At 33.2% G+C, this 26,198-nt stretch overlaps 1 protein-coding gene across 3 annotated transcripts; it reads right to left on the bottom strand.

Moving 5' to 3' along the window:
* Positions 1-339: 339 nt before the first annotated feature.
* Positions 340-26,006, bottom strand: LOC128997190 (major facilitator superfamily domain-containing protein 12-like). Of its 3 annotated transcripts, XM_054422787.1 has the most exons (11): positions 25,807-26,006; positions 19,481-19,525; positions 14,466-14,738; positions 13,815-14,022; positions 13,015-13,132; positions 11,267-11,446; positions 7,969-8,154; positions 7,496-7,607; positions 6,267-6,417; positions 4,580-4,695; positions 340-1,430 (listed from the first exon to the last, which is right to left on the bottom strand). In XM_054422787.1, exons 3-11 carry the CDS (start codon positions 14,722-14,724, stop codon positions 1,351-1,353), a joined length of 1,410 nt encoding a protein of 469 aa, XP_054278762.1. In that variant the 5' UTR covers positions 14,725-14,738; positions 19,481-19,525; positions 25,807-26,006; the 3' UTR covers positions 340-1,350. The 3 variants fall into 3 exon arrangements, with proteins under 3 accessions (XP_054278762.1, XP_054278763.1, XP_054278761.1); XM_054422788.1 differs by lacking the exon at positions 19,481-19,525; XM_054422786.1 differs by lacking the exons at positions 19,481-19,525; positions 25,807-26,006 and adding an exon at positions 18,314-18,439.
* Positions 26,007-26,198: the final 192 nt, after the last annotated feature.

Here is a 26,198-nt window from a genome sequence, read left to right as displayed (position 1 = left end):
ATTTGTATGATTTAATGGAATGATATAATGATACAGCGTGATCTAGATAAAGTAAAGGCACATTTAGCTCAAATTACTGCATCAAAACTGAGATAAAGTATCATGGCGTGTCTACTTGAAATTACTTAACACCTTAAATTAATCAGCTCCTTCCCCAAAAAAATTCTATATCTGCCACTGTACAGTGGTAACGGTGCCCATGGCAGACGTAATCAACCTCAAAACCACCACTAATATACATTATAAAATAGCCTTTAGGTCAAATTGCATCTTATGAAACTCCATCGCTACTCAACCAATCATTACTGACTGAGGATAAATAAAATTTAAAGATTTGAATAAATAAATTTAATTATCACAGAATCACAGCACCACAGTAAAATGGGCGATGACTTAATAGTAATTGACACTAACAATGAATCTTTAATCACACAAACAATGATAAATACAGACTTAGAAGAAAAACTAACTTGGAAGTGACCCTGATGAAACTATAAATATATATAAAAATATTACTTTGAATAAAAGGTCCAGAAAATCATCATCATTCAAGAAAATTACAATTCTATTTTGACAAAACTTTGGTACCTAATTTTTTTTAAATGCAACCAACATTACACCCTAAATAATGTGTGTGCCAAACACTAAAAACAGAATTCATAGTCATACCTGTGAGTTTAAAACAAATAAGTTAACGTTATTATAAAATATACAATATAACAATAACCATAAAGCTATTAAAGTTCACATATAAAATACAAATTACCCTGAAAACTCAAACAAAGTTACATATAAAAATAAATATATCAATCAAATATTGCACACAAAGGATAAACTCTAAACTGATAAAAAACATAACAACTCATATGTAAAACTATATCTTAAAACTAATTAATTGTTACAGAATATCGTATAATAACAGAAATCAATCTGAGATGGTAGATCCTATGTTTAAAGCTTAAAGTCCTTTTAGGAAAAAAGAACAAAACTAGTTTGTTATTTTATTATAAAATTTTCTTTTTAGATTTTAAAAAGTGTTATGAATTAGATGATGGAATGATTCATGCATTTATATTTACAATTACTAAACGGTTCTGCTAAACTAACAAAATAATTGTCTAGTTAATAATAAAAATATTTAGTTTATCTAAATCACTAATGGTAAAAGTTTGAGCAACAAACATTTGCAAATTATGACACTGATAATACTCTCATAATAAAAAAATAACACTGTGTGTTCAAATATCTAATCTGCAATACTAACCGGGACAAGGGAATGTAAGTAAACTATCTTGTACAATATAATAACCTGTTTTCAATACTTCTTAAGAATTCTATATACTATTAGGATTAAGCGTTCACTGAGATTACATTTTCTCTAGTTTCTTCTTGTCGTTCACTTCTCTTATTTTGATCTTCCTCGAGTTCTTCTAGAAAGAGATGTTAAAATAAATGTCAATATGAAGTAACTTTACTTTGCACATCGATTCAGATACCTGTGCAGTAAAACCCGTTCCAAACATCTTTTGTTGATCTCTTGCTATCAAAATTGCCTTTGAATTCCAACCAGTGATTTAATTAATTAGTTATCCAAATTGGCCTCACACTCTATTTTGGTCAATTGGTGTTTTAATTTATCTACAACTTCAATTTATCATAGCCCCAGTATGAAAGTGAGAGAAAGGAAAATAGTGCGAATGCTTAGATATAAAGAATAATATTTAGAGGTCCAACTATCACTTTGTGCTGTGTGGTTTTAAACCATCAAATAGGAGGATCAAACTCATATGGTTTATGGAGATATTTTATAGAACATCAAGGAAGACAATGAATAACAGTGATGATAGCTCAAGATGTCATATATATTGAAAAATAATATCAATTTTACATCATTAAAATTTCAAAAACAGAAATTTGAACACCCACATTGTGTGTTATAGAAACATTATTGATCAACAAGCAGTTATTTAATGGACCCTAATTATGGCTTAGAAGACGGAAAACAGTCTATAGCCATCTTAAGATTAAGGAAGAAAGGGGGTAGCAAAGAAATTAATTATGTTTCATGTAAGAATGTGCACTTCCGTGGATTGCCAACTGTGCTATACCTAACTACTCTGTATCACACCAAAAACCAATCTACTCATTTTTAATTTTTACAAAAATATAAGTCTAGTCAAGATACATAAAAAAAAATGTGGGTTAAATATTTGATTTAGCTGTACATCTGTTTTTTTTTCCAAACAAGGGATAAATTATGTTAGGATGAAACCATTGTATCTTAAAAAAAAAAAAAAATTGTGTAGCACATGGTTAGCATGCAAGCGCAGAATTCTTTGGTAAAGATATGTCGATTTTATTTTTGTAAAAAATAAAAACCATGGAGTTTATAAAATAAATTCATACAAAACAAATAACTAAAAAACCAACAAAGTTAGTGTAGGCTTTAAACAGTTGGTAGAAGTTAAAAAATATAAATCTTAAGTTTTTAGCTTGGCTACAAATGGAAATTGAGGGAACAAGGATAAAAAACAAATAGATTGGTCCATAGAAAGACTTCAAAAGAAGAAAACAAAATTTATAACCAAGAGACCAGAAATCAAAACATTTAACAACATAGAGAAGGAAATCACAAGAAACCCCAAAGAAATAAAATAAGCTCCAAAATAAATTCTAAAGACAGGATTGAAAGACTAAACAAACTGAAACGATAACATAATCCAACAAAATACAGCCAAAAACAAACGATAATTACCAGAAGGGAAATACCACCACTGTCATAAAAACATTGACTTACTGAACACAAATTTGAGTCTCCGTTTCTTGTTAAATTTTACAAATCAGAGTTGGTGAGTTCGTGAACTCACAGTTTTGTATCCAAGAAGTTTTTTGAACTTCCTGCCAAAGAAGTGTACCCAACATTTATTGCATACGTTCCCATCTGCAGGCAGCACAAGTAGCAAATAAAACATGATACATTGTTCAATCACAAAGTTAATCTCCTTTGGAAATTTTCAGCAAAATTTAACCCATCAAAAAAGATGTGATGCACCGTTTTACATACTAAAACATTACATTTCATTATTTTCCATTTCACCTCAAAGTTAAAATGTTTGTGATATAAACTTAAAATGATGGTTAAACTTTCACAAAACCATATCTAATCCTAACCTTGAAACTGCCTTAGAAGATGTCAAAGCAAGCAATACTCTGTCAAATAAAGACAAAATCGGTTCATTTCACTTGTGGAATTCCTTGAAACGAAATTCACTGTAACATTAAAAATATTCCTAAATGTTTGTTAATATGAGAGGGTTGTCTGTATAAATGTAAATCAAACTCCCATCGCGGCCGATTGAGATAGTTCAAATCTGAGACTATCCGAGTTGTGCTCTTTACTCCTTCACAACTATTTTAGCCAGTTCCCATATCTAAGATTAGTTTCCTCATGGTATAAAAATTATTTGAAAATTTACACTCATCTCAAGTAGGAATCGCAATACACGATTAGGTTACTGTCAACCCCAATTAAGAGTCCTTGGAGCCTAGACGTTACTTCTAATCTCACAGCGCCCTAGATATTTAAATACAATCACTTCGGTATTTGTAAAAAATATTTTGAGATGGTAAAAAACTCTTCAGCGGCTGTTTGAAATTAATAAAATTATCATTGCTGTTATGGCAGGAAATCCATGATGGCCGTTAGCTTCCATGGACTCCCTTGTAAAACAGTTAAAAACTACAAAGAAAATTTATCTCACAGTGCACTAGATATTTAAATTATAATCAATTTGGTGCTTGAAAAAATGTTTTTGGATGATAAATAACCCTCCAGCAGCTGTTTGAAGCTATCCAAGATGGCCGTTAGCCTCCAAGGACTTTTAAAATATGTTGCCAGTTGACAAATGTCTAAGCAGCAATTTGTTACATCTGGACAACCATACCCAGCAACAATGGGTGTTCATCAAGTAATTAAGTTGAGGAATCTACTTGCTGATCAGCGAGCAAAGTTGATGTCTCTACCCTCTATTGATTGAATCTCTCATTCAGTCACACCACGCCCGCATGCAAAACATGTAAACATTGAGCATAAATAAATAAATGCATTTGACCACCAGAACTTCCGACACCCCTTACACAGTTTGGTCTTTTACTGCCGTTAACTGACAATGGACTTCAACATCGCTTGACATCTCAAGCCACATAAATCACAGGACGCGATTCATACTTGGAGTATAGGTTTCCCTCAAATTGTTTTTGGCTATGACGAGAATGATCGCCCCATGAAGGTGGGAACCGGCTGGATTATTTGTGAAGTAAAAATCACGACCTCGATAAGCCACAAAGACCTTGATTGACAACCCTCGAAGCCCAGAAAAGACTGAACCAGACTTTAAGGTTTAGACATAACAAAATATGAAATTTAATCCATTAACTGATTAAAGTATGATTCTAGTAGTTCTAGATCCTATCTTGGATAAGACTACAAGAATCCCTCAGCAGTGAAAGGGAGATAAACTTTAGTTATACTTGCTTCAAGTGATTCGGAGGCTAATATCATGAAAACAGTAATATTTACCTGTGGTGGGCGTATTACAAAGTGACATAACGGCTACAGCTCCCAACAAAGCTGCTCCACCACACACGTATGAGAGGGACTCTCTATAATGTGTCGCACATGTTGGCCAACACGTCCTGAAAAAAAAAAAACATCAATACGTGACATAACTGCATCTAAGAATAACTGGTCTAAAGTTAATTTGCTTTTTGGAGCTATAAATATCCAGCCTTATATTCTAACACAGTATTCAGGAGATTCTTAACTAATTGTAAAAAATGTGGCTTAGTTGAAGTTTTTGTACACAGTTCCATTTAAATTAACTAGGTAATGGCAAATGATTTATTTTCCACACAATGTTACACAGAACAAGCAAAGCTGAGAAAACAAATACTGAGTAACAGTCACAAAATGAGATCAATAACCTAAATTAATGAATAAACAATTAAAAAGTTTTTTTTAAAATCAATTTTATATTATATTTGAGATACTTTAACCCTCCGAGTGTTTTGTGTCGATTTTTCAACTCACAAACACTGTTTACGGCGAAGGCTCTATGACTGACAAAATCGGATTGAACTGGATCGAGTTAGGTATCGTTTTATTTGGCAGATTCTAAGCTTTCTCCCGAGGTCTGTCTCTAAGCGCTTTTTTTTCTCGAGCCGATCATAATTGTAGCAGACAGCTGACGTGCGTATTTGTAAACAGCTTGGTTAACCTCGCACCGATAACTGATGTGTTTTATTACGTTTATCATTGTTTTAATGTTAAAAATCAAAAGTAGTGATATACGTGGTGCATTATAAGAAGATTTAAGTGATTTTGAAGGGCTGGTTGATGATCCTGAAGAAGTAGGTAGTGATATTGATGTAAATTATCAGCCAGATTCCTAGCTATGGTTAGGCTATGCATTCTTAGCTAAACACTATGTACTGAAATCTGTTTTTTGCCCATAACTTATTTATTTGCAAATTTACTTCCTTATATTATTTTATTTTTGGGATCCTCATAAAATTCTGAACAAAGTGGCTATTTTAAAATATTTGTAGACCTATAAATTATAACAATTTATTGAGCCCAAACATAATTTTTTTTCATTTATTTTATAATTTTTGTGAAATGTTAACCCCACAAAAATTGTTGAACATTTTTTTGTAATGTTTTATATTTTACATTGAAGCCCATAATTTTCCAAACAAAATTATATATAAAACAGTATACTTTACATTGTTTTTAAGTTTCTAAGATACATTTTAATAAAACCCTGCGATTATGCAATAAATGCGTGAACATTAAGATTAAGACCAAAACTAGAGACACTTGGAGGGTTAAGACGGTATACTAATACACATTTTAACTCAGACACTATGCTGGTTGTCAAATAATCGGATGTCTTGCTAAGTGACTGTGGTTACAGTTTATTATGATTTACATGATTTTCTGGGTTCTTAATTGATCTTATGAACTAAACTTGAAAACTCAGAACTTGTGAACATTGAATATTCTGAATTTACCAAACAGAAGATTTATGAACATCAATAATTTAGTCTCCAAAAAACATATTGGACCACACAATTTCATAACATTTCCCTAGCACTACGGTACTTAAATATTTTTGTCATAAAGATTGAAGAGTCATCTTGCAAATATTACCATACAAATTAGAAATTTCAACGGTATGTTTATTCCAAAGTATAGTGGTACTTACCATGTTTGAATGACCATGACTAACGCTCCGTTTGACAGTTTATCACAGAAACTCATGAGTCCGTAGATGAAAGCTCCATTGTTGAGATCATGTCCAATCAGATCTGCAGTGATTCCTAGACTTGTAACTAGCAAGGCTGACGACGTTATTCCTGTGAATCAATTATATCAGAACTTACAGTTGTTTCTAATAGTATATTTCACGATTAAGTTCTAAAATAACTCTTTTTAAGACAAACTCAAGCGGAACAGGGCAGCTAAGTGGTTATAAAGCTTGCCTGGTTATCAAATCGAATAATCGAAAGGTTACCGGTTTGATCCTGAGAAATGTCAAAAGGTGGTTTGAAACTTGGCCCAGCTGTCCTTGATCATTGGGCTTCTAATAAATAGTCCTGACTATAGAAACAGCTGGTTTTAGTAAAAGAGCTACACAAAAAATTTCGCTCCATTCTACGCTCATCCTTAGTTCAATTTCAATTATAATAAGGCTACACAATAAAACCTCACTAACTCGACAATTTTTGCCCCAGAGATTGTTGAGTTTAGGGGTTATCAAGTTATCCACAGCATTGAAAATTGTGATGAGTTTTAATAAATGAATACATAAGACTAAGTGTTTACATATAAATGTATTACCCTCATAAGTATTTAAAATAGTCTTCAAAGAAATGTTCAATATTCAACAATTAAATCTCAAAAAGTTAAACACAATAGTAAGACAAAGCCAGCTAGACATGCGTCTACGGTTGGATAGTGCGAAAATCGTCCCTCGCTCTTGTCCCATACTTGTGAACAGCATTGCCTTGAATTGGCAAGTTTTGAATCAGCAATAAACCACAGTCTCCAATATAAGGAAAGGTAGGGTCAAGATTCCAAGCTCCCTGAAAGCAAACCTACACATCTCTCTTTCATGTTCACTTAAATCTGCAATGAGTCTGATGGCTCTTTTCCTAAGTCCAAACACCATTTCAAAATCTCACTTGGCACAAAAAGTTTAATGTTCTCGATGACAGCTGATTCTTTTTGTCCTAGATTAAAAAGAACTACTATGGCCCCCACTCATGTATAACAAAGCTGGTTTTGCTGTGATATGTCAAAGAACTAGTATTATGGTATGAGACGAAAACAGTTTTCAACAAAAATGCCTCAGTTAGGTGTCATTAGTGGTGCTTAAATTGGACCCAGGTCAAACTAAGCATTTTTTAGTTATACAATCAAAACTAGGCTCACCGTAGAGTCCAGCGACGGCGTAGATCAAGTACGATGTGTAGAATTCCCCCTCTCCCACCCTCACCCAGATGGACACTCCAACACCGACAGCAGCTCCGAAACAGAAGGCCACCTGTCAACCAAATGTGAACAATTTATTGCAATTTGTACACATAATTTATCATAATCTACAGGATGAATCTCAATGAAGATCAAAACATCATTACACACGTGTCTTTACAGTTCATAGTTAGCCTATAGAATATTTGCATACATATGAAAATTGTGCATTACGCAAAGCTTAAATAACAATGGCCATGGATTCTGAATGAGACAGGAGAAGTCTAGTTAACAGCAAGTAAAAGCAAAACTCAATATTTGTTCGACGTTCAACACGAGTGGTTGGAAATTGAAAAATAAAAATTCATAACACTCTGTTTCCACTCGATGAATTACCTTGCAACGACCTAACGATAAATTTTCCTAACGCTTACCTTACGACCGCATTTTTTGTTTAGAGGTTTGATCAGCGTGGACATGAGGAAGCTGAAAGCATACATGACGAGAGGCAGAATCGCAATGTTCTGACCTCCGAGGTGAAGCACATCGTGGAGATACAAAGGGAAAATTGTCTGGCTGATGTTGGCAAACAGTCTAGTGGCCATGTACAATACTGCAACCTGCAAAATACATATAGAGGTACAGAGGGAAAATTGTCTGGCTGATGTTGGCAAACAGTCTAGTGGCCATGTACAATACTGCAACCTGCAAAATACATATAGAGATACAGAGGGAAAATTGTCTGGCTGATGTTGGCAAACAGTCTAGTGGCCATGTACAATACTGCAACCTGCAAAATACATATAGAGGTACAGAGGGAAAATTGTCTGGCTGATGTTGGCAAACAGTCTAGTGGCCATGTACAATACTGCAACCTGCAAAATACATATAGAGATACAGAGGGAAAATTGTCTGGCTGATGTTGGCAAACAGTCTAGTGGCCATGTACAATACTGCAACCTGCAAAATACATATAGAGGTACAGAGGGAAAATTGTCTGGCTGATGTTGGCAAACAGTCTAGTGGCCATGTACAATACTGCAACCTGCAAAATACATATAGAGATACAGAGGGAAAATTGTCTGGCTGATGTTGGCAAACAGTCTAGTGGCCATGTACAATACTGCAACCTGCAAAATACATATAGAGGTACAGAGGGAAAATTGTCTGGCTGATGTTGGCAAACAGTCTAGTGGCCATGTACAATACTGCAACCTGCAAAATACATATAGAGATACAGAGGGAAAATTGTCTGGCTGATGTTGGCAAACAGTCTAGTGGCCATGTACAATACTGCAACCTGCAAAATACATATAGAGATACAGAGGGAAAATTGTCTGGCTGATGTTGGCAAACAGTCTAGTGGCCATGTACAATACTGCAACCTGCAAAATACATATAGAGATACAGAGGGAAAATTGTCTTGCTGATGTTGGCAAACAGTCTAGTGGCCATGTACAATACTGCAACCTGCAAAATACATATAGAGATACAGAGGGAAAATTGTCTGGCTGATGTTGGCAAACAGTCTAGTGGTCATGTACAATACTGCAACCTGCAAAATATAGAGATACAGAGGGAAAATTGTCTGGCTGATGTTGGCAAACAGTCTAGTGGCCATGTACAATACTGCAACCTGCAAAATACACATAGAGGGATAAGTCAAGTATTACCATGGGGGCGATTGACCACTTTTAGGACAAAATATCCAAGCACATCTACTGTTATTTTCAAGTACAGTATAGACAATAATCTTTTTACCTCTACAAACAGTATATGGAGAAAGTATTGTTTCTGTCAAAATGTTCGAGTTTGAGTTTTGGGTCCCCTGAATTCAAAAAGGTTGTTTTTGTGATGTCTGTACGTGTGTACAGTGCTAGACCACACCTGTGGTTCAATTTTGATGAAGTTTTGTATTTATGTACTAACTAATCTATTACATCTCTAGGCGTTTTCAGTTTTTTGAAATTTCAATTATTAATTGAGATTTATTCCCTATAAAACCCCAAAAAAGTAATAAAATAATTGGATAAAAAAACCGGAATAAACGATTTTGATTAAAACATCGTTCTTTTATTGTTCTTAAAATTATACAGTAGAACCTCTTTAATCCGAACCCCCTTAATCCGAACGTCCACTAATCCGAACCCCTCATTGCTGTACTCTATACACAGTACAGCAGTTCTTTATTGTATACTGTATTTAATTTACAATACTGTTTATTCACCATGTTAACCACTGTATTAAATAAACACTGTAAAACATTTTTTCACTATTCCCAAAATAATGTTGATCAATTTTAGCCATGTTTTAGCTATTCTTATAAGTAAAAACAACAATATGTTCTGTAATCCGAACTTTTCAATAGTCCGAACTACCCCTGGTCCCAATTAGTTCGGATTAAAGAGGTTCTACTATAAGTCCGATTCAAAAGTAATTACAACTTTTGTAATTTCCACTGGTCAATCCTACCCCTTGCCCATAAGGGTTGTTGACAAGCTTATTGGAGAAAGTATGTGCCAGATTGCTGATATTATCGATATGGGTTTAAAATATTAATTTTTAAGCTTTTTTCAAGTGACAATGACAAGGCCTTGATTGTATAATTGGCCATACTGCAGATAACTTGACTATATAATAAACAAATGCTTCAGATAAACATATACTTGAGTGGAATTCAATTGTCATTATTTCATTCTTTACATTTTCATGGATCTTGATATTATCAATTGGGGAAAACTACTACTATCAGAGGTAATCCCCTAAATTGTTGTAAACTACTATTTTGTGAGTTAAATAACAATCTCAAGTAAATGTATATTTATTTAATCTTCTACTAACTCATTATGTCCCATTAAAACGGTATCAAACATCTTGCAAAAAATTTTATGTAGTCCTATATCAGGTTCAAATAAACTACAGGTATTTTGGAAATAGTCTTCCTGTATTTTGGATGACTACTCATGACTTCTACATAATGTTTGCAGTTTGTAACCAATGTGTATGACACTAAACAAGCTATTAAACATTTTTTAATAATTTATACTTTTTACTGAAATGGCGACCATAAATAAGTATTAACATTTGGTGGTGAAAATTTACACCCCTCACTTGACCTTCTTCAACCATTTTCCTGACTACTGCCTTGAGTCAAAATTATTGTCAACATGAGTACAATTTTGAGTAGAGTATTCCACAAGATTGAGCAAAAAATACACATCAACAGTGAAAATGTTCTTGATTCTGTTATTGAAGATCACTAAGACAAATACATCACATTCTAAAATACTTAAACTAATTTTATAAACAAAAATTGTAGAATGAAAAGAATAACCTAGCTTAACTTGGAAGAAGTACAAGGCCGAAGAACTCACAGAAGACACATAAAAAAACAATATTATATTCCCGGGGGGTCTCTTTCTCTACACTTGACAAAGTCCCCTAGGAACGAAATATTTTGTGTGTCTTTTGTACTACTTTTACCTTTGACATAACTTTCCCATATTAAAGTTTTGGCCGGTTTTAGAACGAAAGTGGACAAACTATTTAACCAAGCCAAACTAAAAAGAACTGCTTAATACTTAAATGCTTAAACTACAACAAATAAATATAACTTTCACTAAAGCTGTGACTGTATCATTCAACTATGTTCAAACAAATTATCGACTACAACTCCAATACTGACGAGATGTCTACTATACTATACAAAACTATACTAGTCAGGGGCTCTACCTGGTACAGTCGTATTTTCCCAAACAGTCCCCAAGGAGAGATAGAGACAGATTCTTGTCTAGAGCCAGGAATGCCGAGCTCATCGTGGGGCAGCAGCGTCTCCCGCTGAGTTTCCTTCACTCCCGTGTGGAAGACGAACGACGTAACACAGCCCAGCGCCACCACAGTGTAGGCCACAACCTGTCAATCACGTCAACTAGAGTTATGCACCGTGCCGGACACCTGGACGGGAAATGACTTTGTCCCTTGATTTTAGAGATAGGGCAAAAATGGCATAACAATGCAATGTAAACAGAATTTTAGTTAGTGAACCTCTTAGGGATTTCAGTACAAGCAGGTTACACATTTAAGTATGAAAAAAGGTTGAGAAAAACAATAAAGACAGTAGTTAGAACAAAAAATATTTTTCGCCACACTACACTTTTTAAATTGACTTTTGACGCAAGGATTTAGTCCGTAAAACAGCTGTTTACTCCTGTTACAGCTATTTAGCTTGATTAAATGGGATTTCATTATGTAAATTTTAATTTTTTCAATCCTACTTTTTAACTAAACTACGCATTTTTTGTGATGTATTCATGAAAAATCTTTACCAAAACGACTGTTGTTACAAGGTGTCAAGTATGATAACAATAAACAAATAAATGTAATAATAATTTCAAATCCAATCAATTTGTGTTCTGGGAAAAACTTATGAGTGATGAATGTATAGATAAAAATTTTATAGAAAAAATATTTGTTGTTCATTAGTATGTAAAAGGAAGTATAAGTACTCACTCAAGTGATAAGTGAAATGATGAGATAGCAATGAGTCATGTTGGAATTTCCACAAGAACTGCAATGAATATTGAGATAGTGGATTTGAACGTAATTCTAGTTACGACCTACGTCAACAACATTGTAAATCATTTACTTATCATTGTTTAGCGCATGGTTTTCACCATACATTCATTGGCTATGTTAATCACCCACTGAGCGTTAAAAGATTTAATAGCTTAATCCATTCTCAGGTATTAAAAATAATGTAAATTTTTTTTCTACTATTGAGGTTTTTTTAGTTACTAAATAATTGAGATTTATTGTTACTATTGAGTTTTGTTGAGTTACTGTAGTGTACAAGATCCCAAGATCTATATATTTATAGACAAGCATGTTTCTTAAAAACCTTTCTCAGCTCGTGTGAAATGAAATGAAATATCATTTATTTACACAGGCAAAGTGTGCAACGCAGGGAAAAATCTACGCATATATAAAAAAAAATTTCTTGTAGATGTGCAAAATCCCTTTATAAATTAAAATAGACTAAAAAATAAGCACAAAAATGAATAAAAAATTTTAAAAATGAACATGGGCCTTATGGATTGCTATGCTAGTTACGAAATTATAACGAAATATAAACAGAAAATCAAAACAAATGGAAGAAATTCCAATCACATGTTTTATTTACAGCGTGGGGCGAAAATAAGTCTGTACATTACATATTTTTGGTCGAGAATTCGACCACTGAAAAACCTTTAGGTAGTATAAAAAAAAAAAATTGAACCGTAGTATGTAGAGATTTTGCTTGAAAGTGTTTGAGAAGCTTTGGGTTTTTCTACCAAAACCTGGAGTTTGATCAACCACTCACTGCACTGTCTTAAGACATTTTGGTAAACTCACAGTTAACAAGTTTTTTCCCTTCAACAATACTAAGCAAAACTTTTTATGTGCCACGCTTATATCACAAAAGTACTTTAAGATCAATTTACCTGGAATTTGCCGGTGTCCTTAGGTGTGATGGGAGCGTCAGGGTTATTACTGTCAACTTGTAGAACTATCCACAAAAGTAAGTAGACCACAATGTTTGAGATTACGGTGAAACTATATCTGCAACAAATCAGCTGATAAGAGTAGCCATCAGCTGTTTAACTGAAACACTATTATCAATCATTGGGGACACTTGATAACACAAAATGTTAACACAGTCATGAGGACAATAAGATACAGACATTGAATTATTAAATCATTCACTAGTAGGTGTAGTATAGTTGAAAAACATTATAAATAAGTCTATTGCAAATGTTATTCCAACCGTTTGTAATATCAACAAGATGCTGTTATAATTAATATACAAGCAATACTCATTGATTTTAACTAGAATTATTAATAAAATAAATAAAAACAACAGAGATGCAAATTTAAAATAAAATACAGTAGACACACAAAAATAAAAAGGTTTGAAGAAACATTTTTAAGATAAAGAGATAAACTTTTAATTGCAAAATTAATTTGACTTACTTAGACGGAACATTGGGCTATAAAGGTAATTTTAGTGTCTCTTTGAATTGGAGGGGCAGAATATGCCTGTAAAACTATTTATAGTTATGTATAATTTTTTTTAATCAGGGGAGTTTATCCAAGGAGAATGGGAATAATTTTAGATATCCAAGATTTAAAAACTTATAACGGTAGAAATAGAAAAATAATACAAATTTGTCTTTACTGGAGTAAATTTACGTTAACAAGGGTTAACTTTTTCACTATGTAAAATTGTAAAGCTTAGACCAACCTAATGGCAAGAAGTGAGGTCCTCTCGTGTTCGTCCGGAGTCAACTCGGGCACCAGGGACAAGTGAGAGATCTGCGCAGACGCCCAGCCGAACTGGAAGATGATGACAAACGCGGAGTAGTAGATCATCTGGGCCCAAGAGTCGCTGTCTTCGCAGCCCAGACACGGCGTGAAGATGAACGGAAAACTGGCCACCACGCACAGCGTGCCTGAACAATACCTACTGCTTAGTTGATTAGAACAATAAATGCAGTTTTCAACCGTACAGGCGTGAATTATTCTTGTAACTGTTGTAAAAAGTAACTCAAGATATTCCATCCGAAGGGGGGGGGGGGGGAGAGTGAAAGATCATACAATTTCGTACAAAATTATGCCAGTCCAATAATTATTTTAAAATATATTGAGTTTTGAACACATATAGTAGTGAACAGAATGAAATACAAATCTCCTACAAAACAGCTACCGGTATGTATATTTTACCTCCGTAACAAACAGTTTCAATCAGAAATTTTTAATTTCCATCTAGGCGTAAAAATTAAACGCTCGATTTACTATGAAAGAACACTCAGCATCCTTGGGAACTCAACTCAAAATGATTTCCTGAACAAAAAATCCAACACCAAATCAGTATCACAAAAAACTACTGTCTCACCTATCAAATGCCATGTTTTCCTCCGTCCGTACTTGCAAATCCAAAAGTCGTCACCTCGATCGGAGAAATATCCAACAAACGGTGTTGCTAGTCCATCGGCGATCTGTCCTGTTAGCACAACTATGCCTGCAAGACTGCTGCTGAAGAGGATGACTTTGTTGAAGAAGATGAGTGTATAGGTGAACCACATGGAGGCGCAAAGGTCGTTGAACACATGACCCACGCCATAGGCCAACTTGCGGCCTAGAGTAAGGGTCATCCTAGGCTTGCCACCTGTCACAAACAAAAATTTTTGTTTCAATTTTCTAGTGAAAAATAAAATTTTTTCCTTTTTATTTGACTACAAGATCGCACCACTCATCCTACACTCATCTCCATTAATACTTGGCTTAAAATACCTACAATGCTGGTATGGTTGCCATTTCAAAGTAAAGTTAAGTACCGGTATCAAGACAAATTAATATTAGAATACCCCTGCCGTAGCAAACCTGATGACAAAGCCAATTTCCATTTTCCTGATCGGATTTCCATTAAAATAATCCCTTAAAATTGTCAAATTTGCTACCTATATTAAGGGGATCCGCCACCTTTAAATGGTAAATTTTTTTTCACATTTTAAAAAAATGTTATTTTTCTCTTCTGCATACTTTTCTGAGTATGTGGGTGAAATTTGAAGACAAACTGAATATTTTTTCTTTAAATAATATTAAAAAATAGAAGTTGTTACACATTGCTGTAGAAACGCTATAGCCTACTTTAAAGCCTGTTTTCCGCAAGTTCTGTTTTTCCGTGTTTCTTATTACATATGTTTGAATAACTTTTAAAGTATTATAGATATAGATAGCCATTAAACTTGTTACCACTTGTTCCTTGTTATATTACTGAGATAATTGGTCATAAGAAATTGTATAGCTAATAAAATAAAATAATTATAATTTTTTTTTAATTTGTAAAATAAAAATGTTTATTTTAAAAATATTAATTGCTTGTAACTTTTTTTCTGAAATGGTATTTTAATTATAATGACCAAAAAGTTTCTAGGTATTATAAGGATAAAAATAAATCAATAATCATTGCAATTGATCTAAAAATAAAAAAGTTATTCAAAGATTAGCAATGTACCTAAAAACGCGAAAATAAATCGCTAAATATTTTTTTATAAAAAAACCGAAAGGTGAAAATTAAATTTAAAACCTCAAAAGCTCATTAAATAAAGGTACTAAATATAATACCTGAATAAAAAATGTCTAACTTACTAAATAAAAAAAATTTCATTTAAAGGTGGTAGATCCCCTTAACATTACTTCAAATGACTGCTTATACTTTCAAATTTGAGCAAAATGTCCATAAACAAGCTAACTACAAAAAGTTTATTTATTCCCAATAATTATAAAATACAAATTTTAAATTTAAAGCATCTCAGAATTTGCTTCTTAACTATTAGGCCCACAGCGCTTTAGTGTACTAAATTGTTTATAACGCCCCATAGAACCCTGTTTACATAGTCCGATCTTAATGGTTCGTGATCTCATTAGAACAAACATAGATTTACACATTTGTAACAAATTTAATCAAAATCAGATAGTTTTTACTCAATTTATCGTGCTAATGGACACAGTCACAGAGGTATATGGTTGAACAGATGGTTTTTGTGGCCTCTGGGGGGCATTAAAACAAAACCTGGGTCTATGTCTTACCATGAGACCTACTTAATCTATTTATAGGAAAATCGCTAAAAAGAATAAAAGTATATCAGAGTCAACTCAACAAATTAGTCCAGCAATACTTTGTAAAAATAAACTAAATTTAACTATTTTGAGCATTTTTGTGAGGATAGGCTTGCCTGAATGGGAAAAAATCCACTTGGGCACAAGAAACACAAAACCCAACCCTATACACAAGAGTTAGAGTTTCCCTAAGGATTTCCAACCATGGAAAGTTTGAGATGTAGAGAAGGTGAGAACAAAGATGTATAAAGTTTTGTATTTTTGTACCAGAGGCTACTATTTTCCATTTAGATAAACCTACTAAACTAGCCAACCTCATAAAATATACCAGAGAATTAGCAGTTAAAAGTCGCTAACTTGCAGTTGATAACAAGCAAAAACTTAAGCTAAAGATTTAGCAGAGCGTATATTCAGGACGTACAAAATTACTGATTATAATAAAATATTATGTTTAAGTTTTCAAATAATAAAAAATCACTATTGTACCTTCAATCACAAAACATGCCTTTGCCATTTTTGCCTTCGAAGAGAAAGAAAGCTACAAATAAGTTTGGGACTGAAGAGCCAACAATAACAATGAAAGCAGTATTCATGACAGAGTAATTCATTAAACATACATAAAAAAAACTATAAAAATGTCATCATGCTAAATTTAACATGGCATTAAACTTTAAACTGTAACAACCAATGGCAGTTGCATAATCATCACGGTTTAAGTCTTCTTAAACCTACTGACAAATCTAAAACAATAGATATGTTAAAATCTCACTTAAAGGACATGCTGTTACTATCTCCATCATTAAAGGAACGTTAGATGAGAGGAATAATATTGCAGCTGATTAAAATTAGAATATTTGTAAATTTCTGTATGCAAACTATATGTCTCTTATGCACGATTTCTGAATTCCGATGCATCAACAAAACTTAAGGTTACAAAGTTTTTTTAATTGCACAAGTTCGGGCGAGAACCAAAAGGAACACTAGATAAGGGGGATAATATTGCAGCTGATTAAAATTGAATATTTTTCAATTTCTGTATGCAAACTATATGTCTCTTATGCACGATTTCTGAATTCCAATGCATCAACAAAACTTAAGGTTACAAAGTTGTTTTTAACTACACAAGTTCGGGCGAGAACCAAATGGACCGCTGGTCTTTGATAATAAAATAATGGGAAGGAGTAAATAATTTAGTTCAGGTTAAGAGATGTTTTTGGAAAAATCACTGTCGAGCACCTTTTGAAACTCAATTGTTGGGTAATCCTTTAATAAGCACTCAAGTCAAGCTAGTTCGATATTACCAATTTAATAGTAATTATTTAATATGAATGAATGCAAATGCAATACTTGTTTATTTGAGGTGAATTTAGGAGCACATGGTCCGTTGTTAAAATATCTTTAGATTAATATAAAAGGATTTTTACTGCAGTATAGTAAACAATATAAAATAGCAGTGACAATAACTTTATATCAACTAACACAACATAATACAACTCAATAATATTAATTATATCAACATATCCTTCAAAATAAGTAGTCCTTTCTCCTTCAGTAAGTATGTCAAAATTTTAACTACAAAGAGATAAGGTTGTTCAAAACTGTACCAGCCTATACGAGATCTTTTAATTTTGCTTCGGTCAAAATTACTCTTAAAATTATTTTTAAAATATACAAAGTTTGCTTTTCTAAGGACTTAAAAATAGCATTTCATTATAAAGACTTTATAATGGCAACTTCTAGCTGTAATTAGTCGGGTATGTCTTATGACAGAGTTGTTTTTCTATCCAATTTACTTTCTTTCAAGTCAATTAATGTTTTATTTTCTGTAACATAACAATTTTGATGTAATGTTGACATACCTTACTGTAACAATATAATGTTATCAATGTTAAACATTTACCATTACTGTGTATAGTCTATAGACTTACTGTTTATATTTAGGCAATACAACACTATTGAAATAATCCTAATTTTCATGCATTATAACCTTGCTATCTCAATAAAAATATTTAATAATATATCTAAAAAAATTAAACCTTTCATTCATAATAGACATTGTTTGTTAAGCACTTTACATAATTTTAGCTCTAATAAAACTAAGCAAATTTCAATCAAACTCACCTTTACCATTACCATTGTTCATATCTATGGTAGGTTTCATGTTTTCGAACAAATCAGAGAAAAAATATTTTTAAATTAAGAACAACACTAACAGGTTTTACCTTCGACAGTGAACGACAATATAAAAATCGTGAACAAGTAAACAGGTCATGAAGATGACTGACATGGAATTGATGTAGAATCTGTGATATTCATATCTCTACATTGTTTTGAGTGACATTTTTGACAGTCTAAGATTAAACAGCTCCAAGAATAGCTAAAATACTTTAAAAATTTGCTTTTTAAATTGACTTGAATATTTTATCTCTCTTGTATTGCAGAGTTTGTACATCTTAAGATTTAGATCTGCTGTGGAGGTATAAATTAAAGATACAAACTGACTTCTTTGTTGAATGGAATGAGCTATCCAGTGTTAAATTAAAGGTTTGCTACGTTTGTTCCAAGGTAAAATTGAAGTGTTGAAAACTTTCAATTAGTTCCAATCTAAGTAGAAATCGATAATGTTGGTAAAATAAAAAGTTATTTAATAAATTTCTTTACCCTATGGAAGACTTTGTGGTGTTTCAACTATTTAACAGGCTTTTTGGCAATTGTAGTGAATATCTATTGGTTTCTAGACATAAATCATGACAGGACATAATTCGGTTTCCATTTCATTTTATTTTAGAGAGAGATATTACTGAACTTTTTGATTATGTAGGCCTATATACTTAAAGAGATAAAGCATGAAAAAAATCAAGACAAGGAAAGTTTGTATTTTTACTTAAACCTTTTAAATTTATGCTATTCTATATGCTAACTATATACAGTAGACTCCCTCTTATCCAGACACCTTTTAACCGGACATCGGTTTAACTGGACTACACTCGGCGGAAATGACATCTCTTTAACTAGACAATTTTTATCAGCACATTGGTTTAACCGGACTAGATCGGCAGGAAGTGGGCGGTACTGAAATGACTGTTCTCGTGAGAAAGATTTGAGACCAAATCGTGTCTAAATACAATGCTCTCCTAAATTTAAGTCGAATATCACAGTAAACGGTCCGTTTTAACAAGTCTTTGGGGACGTCGGTTTAACCGGAAAACCCGTTATCCGGACTGGTCTCGGTCCAGAGGAGTCCATATAAGAGGGAGTCTACTGAAGGTAACCCCAAAATAATCTTACCTTAAAACTATGGTAGATATTGTTAAATCTTCTTCTGCTTCTTGCCTGAAAAAAATGATTGCTAAACAATAGTGTACATTTGCATTTATCTGTGGTATTAGAGACAAAAAGTACATTGGCAGTTTAGGGTTCAAATCTGAATTAAATTTCAGTTGTTTGTTTGGAAATGTTATTCAGACCCCTGCAATATAGGTATTAAACTTAAATAGTTTTGAAATTTGATGTTTCATGTAACTTATTAAGGTTTCTTTTATAAGCAAGGTGCCGGTAAGTTATCACAGGTAATTTTTATAAATACTGATTAGTTTTGTATTAACTCTGTTTATTAAAAACCCAAAAGTAAATATTTACAAACACAACATAAAATAAATGAATAATAAACATATGTTATTTGTCATCTTCCCCTTGAGCTTGGAGTCCTAATCTTTTTTTTATAAATCTATTATTTCTTCTCTTTATACCCTTATCTTTAGTAGAAACTAAATAAGATCTGGGTTGTTGAAGTTTCTTCTCTATTACTCCTTCATCCCATGTTTTATTGAATACATCTTGAACCCATACTTCCTGCCCTTCAGTAAAACTATCTTCACCGTTTAAAGACTTTCTATCATAATATGACTTTTGTGCTTTCTGAGTTTCTATCATTTTTTCATAGATGCTGTCCTCAACAAGTTTGGGTTTTAATAGTTCTTCTCTCATTGGAATTTTACTTCTTAATTGTCTGCTGTTAAGAAGCTGAGCGCTGGAGAAACTTCAAGGTTAGATATTGGACTGTTTCTGTGGTTTAATAAGTACTAGTGTACCTGTTGCTCGAATTCGAGCAATTGCGAACCATTACAGGCGACTCAAAGATTATGGAAATACTCTGATCCACACAACAGTTAGATATAATCAAAATCTTTTGTAAATATCATATCTTTTTTCAAAAAGTTGATCTTGTTTTTTTAGTGTTTTTAGTGTAAAAAAAAACATTATTTCTATTTCTTTTACTTGGTTGTGTTCTATGACTTTTTCTATGTTTCCATTGTTTGCAAATCGGTTATTTAAATGATTGCTCAAGAAATGTAGCCACAGTGTTAATTCAGTTTTATTTTTAGCCTATATCAAATTGTCCAAGATTTCTCGCTCTTTTCCATTGTATTAATTACACCAACCGAAATTTCGTCTACAGATGCAATATGCCAAAGAATATCACCTACCTACAATCTCCAATAAGTTGTAAAAAAGGCAGAAACCAACCCATACAATAGATATAAGTTAACTCCATAAGAAATAATTTTAAAAGTTACTGTGATATTAGGACTTTCCACTGATTTTGTAATAGAACATTATATTGCAAAACATGACACGATGCAGAAGGAAATCAATTTTAAAATCAGCAAAATCCATTGCAAATACTGTACGGTACTTCATTTTGACAAATTCAATAAATCACAATTTAAATATAAACAGCTGTTGCATTAAAAAGTAGTGTAGAATTATGCATATGGTCGAAATGTAAACAAATCTGAAGAGGCAACTTTAAAGGCTTCTGGGGCAGAGCCCCAAGGGAATTTACCTCTTTCCTCTTTTGATGGCTCATCTACAGACCAAGACCTTTCTTTAGAGACCCCTACCAAGTTTCTACGCCCAGCCGTTCTCTCAAATTAGCTGTGACAAAAACCCCGTTTTCCTTTATAAGAATAACATGGGATGGGAATTTAAAGGCCATGGGGTAGAGCCCCAAGGGAATTCACCATGTTTCTCTTTTGATGGCTCATCTACAGACCAAGACCTTTCTTTAGACACCTCTACCGAGTTTCTACGCCCAGCCGTTCTCTCAAAATAGCTGTGACAAAGAAAAACAGTTTCAAATTAATATATAAATAACTGCAGATCTTGTTTTGTTTCTTGACATTTATTTAACATTTCTTTCACTATTCCGACAGATTTTTCCACTAATCCATTTGATTGAGGATAGTATGGACTTGTTGTGATGATTGTTACATTCCATTCCTGAGAAAACTGCTTAAACTCGATACTGTTGAAAGGCATATTATCAGCAATCAGTGTTCTAGGTATCCCAAATCTAGAAAATACTTCTTTAAGCTTAGAAATAATAACTTAACTACTTTTTGAACTTATCTTCAGAGCCTCAACCCACCGAGAGTAATAGTCCACAATTACTAGATAATAACTTCGTTGAAATTCTGCAATATCAACTGCAATTTTAGAATTCAAGACCGTGTCAACTTCAAAATTGTTTTGATCTGTTTTACCTTTATTATTGACAAGTCGCACATTTTTTTCTGCAAGTTCAGATGCTTTACAGAAGTTGATTACTCTATCAAAACTTGTATCTTCTCTTAATAGTTTCTTTGTAACTCTTTATTATTCACTCCTAGAATTATAAGTGCTCTCAATATTTTTTCTTCCTGTTCTTCAAACTTGCAACATCTTATTAGATTTCTGAGGTCTGCGTAAAAAGAGTCAACATTTTCATGAGGTAGTTGTTTTCTTGAAAATAAATTATGAATGCTCATGGTCATATTTTGTTTTGGTACACAGTGTTTTTCCAATGTCTTCATCACGTTTTCAACAGTTTCAACCACAGACTCATCTTTTATTGAGTTGTACAATTTCAAACCATCTGTCCCCAGTAGATTTTTCAGTCTGGCTAATTGAATTTCCTTACTTTCTTTCGTTGTTTTTGTAGCAATAAAGTAAATGTTGATTTCTTCCTTAAACTGTTTAAATTTGTCTGAAATGTTCCCCTCCGATAGGTTGAGTGGATCTGGTTTGTTGAACTCCATAATATTTAAACTTTACTTTCTCTTCTTCTATTTAAACTTAACTTTTGTTCAAAATCGACTGCGCCATGTTTAGTTTTGTATTAACTCTGTTTATTAAAAACCCAAAAGTAAATATTTACAAACACAACATAAACTAAATGAATACTAAACATATGTTATTTGTCAAATACTGTACCACATTTCTTACCTTTATGCATTAGAGTATTCATTCATATAATAATACCTGATAAAAAGTGTTGCACTCCTACATTTTAACTGTCCAATGAATAACATTGAAATCTTTTGTCTCTTTTATACAAAAGATGTTGGTTTGTATATTTGTTTGTATATATGTTTCGCAGAGATAAACTTAGACATCACTGGACCAATGGCCACAAAACTTGGTGCATAGGCTTACACGTAGAGTTTAATGGAGTAGGTTTATACAACTTCAATTTCATGATAACCTTCATACTTATTTAAGACATAATTTTTAAGACAACTCAAAACCTTTGTATTGAGAGGTTTGGATTGATACAGCCATAGATAAAACATACTCCCTTAGTAGATTTCTCATCCTTATGGAACAGCTGAAGACAATTTTATTGTTAGTTCATGTACGGTTTATGTAGAGGTCGTGTTTTGTTTACAATTTGTTTCCCGTTATTACAGCCATTTAAAACCTCGTTTAACCAAATAATACAATCTAATCATAAACAATAACTTGTCCCCTAGTTATATAACCAAACAGTAAAGCACAAATCAAGAAATTAACCCTAAAATAATGGAAACAAAGTTTCATCGACACTAGCGCCTTTGTGTCACGTACATGAACTAGACACGAAAAACGTGCTTCAAAATTTACAATGGGATGAGAAGTCTACTTGTGTTGGTTAGTCTATGATACAGCCTAGGATTGGTTACATTGGGAATATCCAGGGCGGATTTAAGGTTATCTTTGGGGGGGGGGGGGTGAATCAATCACTTTGGGAGGCACGTCCGAGTGGTCTGAGGGGTATGGACAATTTTGAATAATTACGAGTCAAAAAGTGAAAATTATCTAAAATGGAATGTTGTTTCACACACAAGTGACTAAAAACTATAACAGTTGTGCAGTTTTTAACAATATGTGGCATATGTGACTTAGTTAGTGGTTGGAAATATAGCGCTCCTAGTGGCATTTTTACTGTCCCTAGACAGTTTGTAATATATAAACCTTGTGCTTGGACCAGCTGATTTACGCAAGATAGACAATTAACGAGGGGAGTGTGGGGTGTTGTTATGACATTATATATCTGGAATGTTTTATTTGAATTTCAAAAATTTATAACATCAAAATGAGAACAATGTTTGTGTTATAATTTATTTAATGGAAGATTACTGTATAAATATTCACACTTCGTCTTGACAAGGGAAGGGGCCCCTCCTTAAATCCGCCCCAGGGAATATCAACTTTTTGTGGGGTTCTCTTTTTGTTCAAAACAGCTGTTATTCTGTAACATAATCTCAACATATAAAAATAATTTATAATAATAATTTAATCAAATAAATAAATAAATAAAAATATTTTAACAACCTAGCTAATATTTAAATAATTCAAAACTAATGAAACAATCAATTAACTTAAGGAGACTCGAAGGGGCGAAAGAAGACGTGAGCGACTATGAGCTATACACCACCAGCTCATTCTTCCGCGTCGCTGGAAGGGTTGCGAAACAAGCAAATGCGCTAATCCTCCGCAGGAAGGGGGGAAGAAGAGTCGGAACGTACCTCAAGATATCCGTTCGATTCCCTCCATCGTGATTGATGTTTCCGCGTTGTTTTTTCCTTTTTATTGTCAACCGGTGGTAGGTTGACCTTTTAACCAGGGAGGTGTAAGAAAGGGGATTAACCCCGTACCCAGGGTGCTCATCTATGCAGACACTCTGTTCACATTACACTTAGTCGACCAGTTGGTGTGAACAGAGTTGAACAGTAGCATGAGCATCGATTTACAAATTCCTTTCCCAGCTGATGTGAGCTAGGCGATGACCGGTAGGGCTGACTTCCAAGAAACATCGTTAACCTATAAGCCACAAACCCTATCGGTAATCAGCCAATGAGAAGGGCTAATGAATAAGATGGAGGGGTGAGGAGTCTCGGAGCTGGAGGACCTGAAGGAAAAAATCAAGGAGATCACCACGGGCCACGGGACCAAGAAGATTGAGAGTTTCGGAGTGCATGTATCGGTGCGTGTGCTTCTGGGACAATAAACAGTATCTAAAAAGAATAAAGTATATAGGCCTAACTAAAGTTTTGTAAAACTTACAAGTCATATAATTTGTCAGCTACTCATTCTTTTTAATTTTTCAATTGATTTTCTTTTCTTGTAAATTTAATGCTGTAAATTAATTTATCTTACTATTGTTGTTTTTTGCCTTTTCATAGTTTTCTTTTGCTGCTGTAACTCTTTGTAGCTTTTGTTGTTTTTCTAAATTTAAATTTTGTTCATTACACGTTGAGCCCTTAAACAGTCTTATGTCTCATTAAACTAACACCTCTTGACTAAGCTAAGCGAGTGAAACCTTTAGGAAACTTTAATTTAAAGTGAGGCATGGGACTCGCAAAAGATATTTTACCTAATGAACTTATTTTAATGAAATTCACTACCTACAATATTACAGACCAGATTGTGGGCTGCGGAATTTAAGTTTATCACCCATTACCTAACTGAATTTGTTGTGTCTATCTAAGTTATACCTTTGGCATTTTTATTAAGTTCCTTTTTACTAAAGAAACCGTCTAAATCCTGGTCTTGTTACTATTTAATGTCAATCTTTTTGTTAGATAGCTTTACCAATTGATAGCCTAATTAGATATGGAATCTGGGTCCGGGTCCATATTAAAGATAACAAATTCATTGCAACTTAGGTATGAGGTAGGGCCTATCCTATTACCCTTAGTGCTATGTGACGATATATCCTTGTGCGTCTTTTTTCCGAAAAGTGCTATGGACAATATATTTTGTTAGTGTTTCATCAGAATAACTTAGTGCTAAGCAACAATATATAATATCGTGCTGGCGCGACTTTAGACCGTGTGAGTTTAAATGGGCATATCGGTTGACTCAGTTTTGTTTTGAAACAGCGATGGTTTCTTTCCATTCCTCACACAATCAAGGCCCGATCCTACCTAGGCCTACTTACTTCCTAAGCACTTTTGAGATTTAAAATTTTATTTAGATAGGTACACATTTTTTTCTTGTACAGTAGACTTTCCCCGTGGCAAGTCTAGCACTTCATAGACGAAATACTGTAAGTAAAAAACTTAAGCATTTTTTGGAAAATTACACAAGAAATTTGGCACTGAAAGGGTTAAAAGTAAAAATAACTTAATTATTAACAGTCCACAAGAATTGGTAGCTTAAGTTGCATGGTTCCACCTAGGGCCTAGGCCTAGTTTGGATTAACTTAATACTGTTTTACATTGGTTTGCTTTTAGCACAAACTCCAAAAATGTACCTTTAAGTTATCGAATTTAAATTAGTCCTTAAATACGGTACATAAAACTTCTTACCTGAACAAAAAACATAACCTCAACCAATAACTTAAATTTTATTTTGTATGAAACAGTTTATACTTAGCTCATAAAACAAATCACACGTTCAAAGATACGTTATAGGAGGTGAGTAAAAACGTCAGTGATTGTTACTTAACTATTTTATAGAATTGAGTACGGTAATAATAATATAATGAAACCGAGGCTAACCAGAAACAAAAACGTCTGAAGAGTGCAATGACAAGAATAGTGACAAGACAATGAGTGCACAGTGCAGACGTCAAATAAAGAAAAAATAACTAACCAGTGTTTCCAGTCCAGAGAAAATTAATAATACCTCCTCACGTAAATCCTGCATTACCGCCATGGATTAAAAATTTACTTTCCCCTTCCATAGTTTAAAACCCCTT

The sequence above is a fragment of the Macrosteles quadrilineatus genome, unplaced genomic scaffold (genome assembly GCF_028750875.1).
Source record: "Macrosteles quadrilineatus isolate MER2022 unplaced genomic scaffold, UCM_ALF_1.0 Scaffold_6__1_contigs__length_79288215, whole genome shotgun sequence".
In the NCBI taxonomy this organism is placed as follows: domain Eukaryota; kingdom Metazoa; phylum Arthropoda; class Insecta; order Hemiptera; family Cicadellidae; genus Macrosteles; species Macrosteles quadrilineatus.
This window is presented reverse-complemented; position numbering and strand designations above follow the sequence as displayed.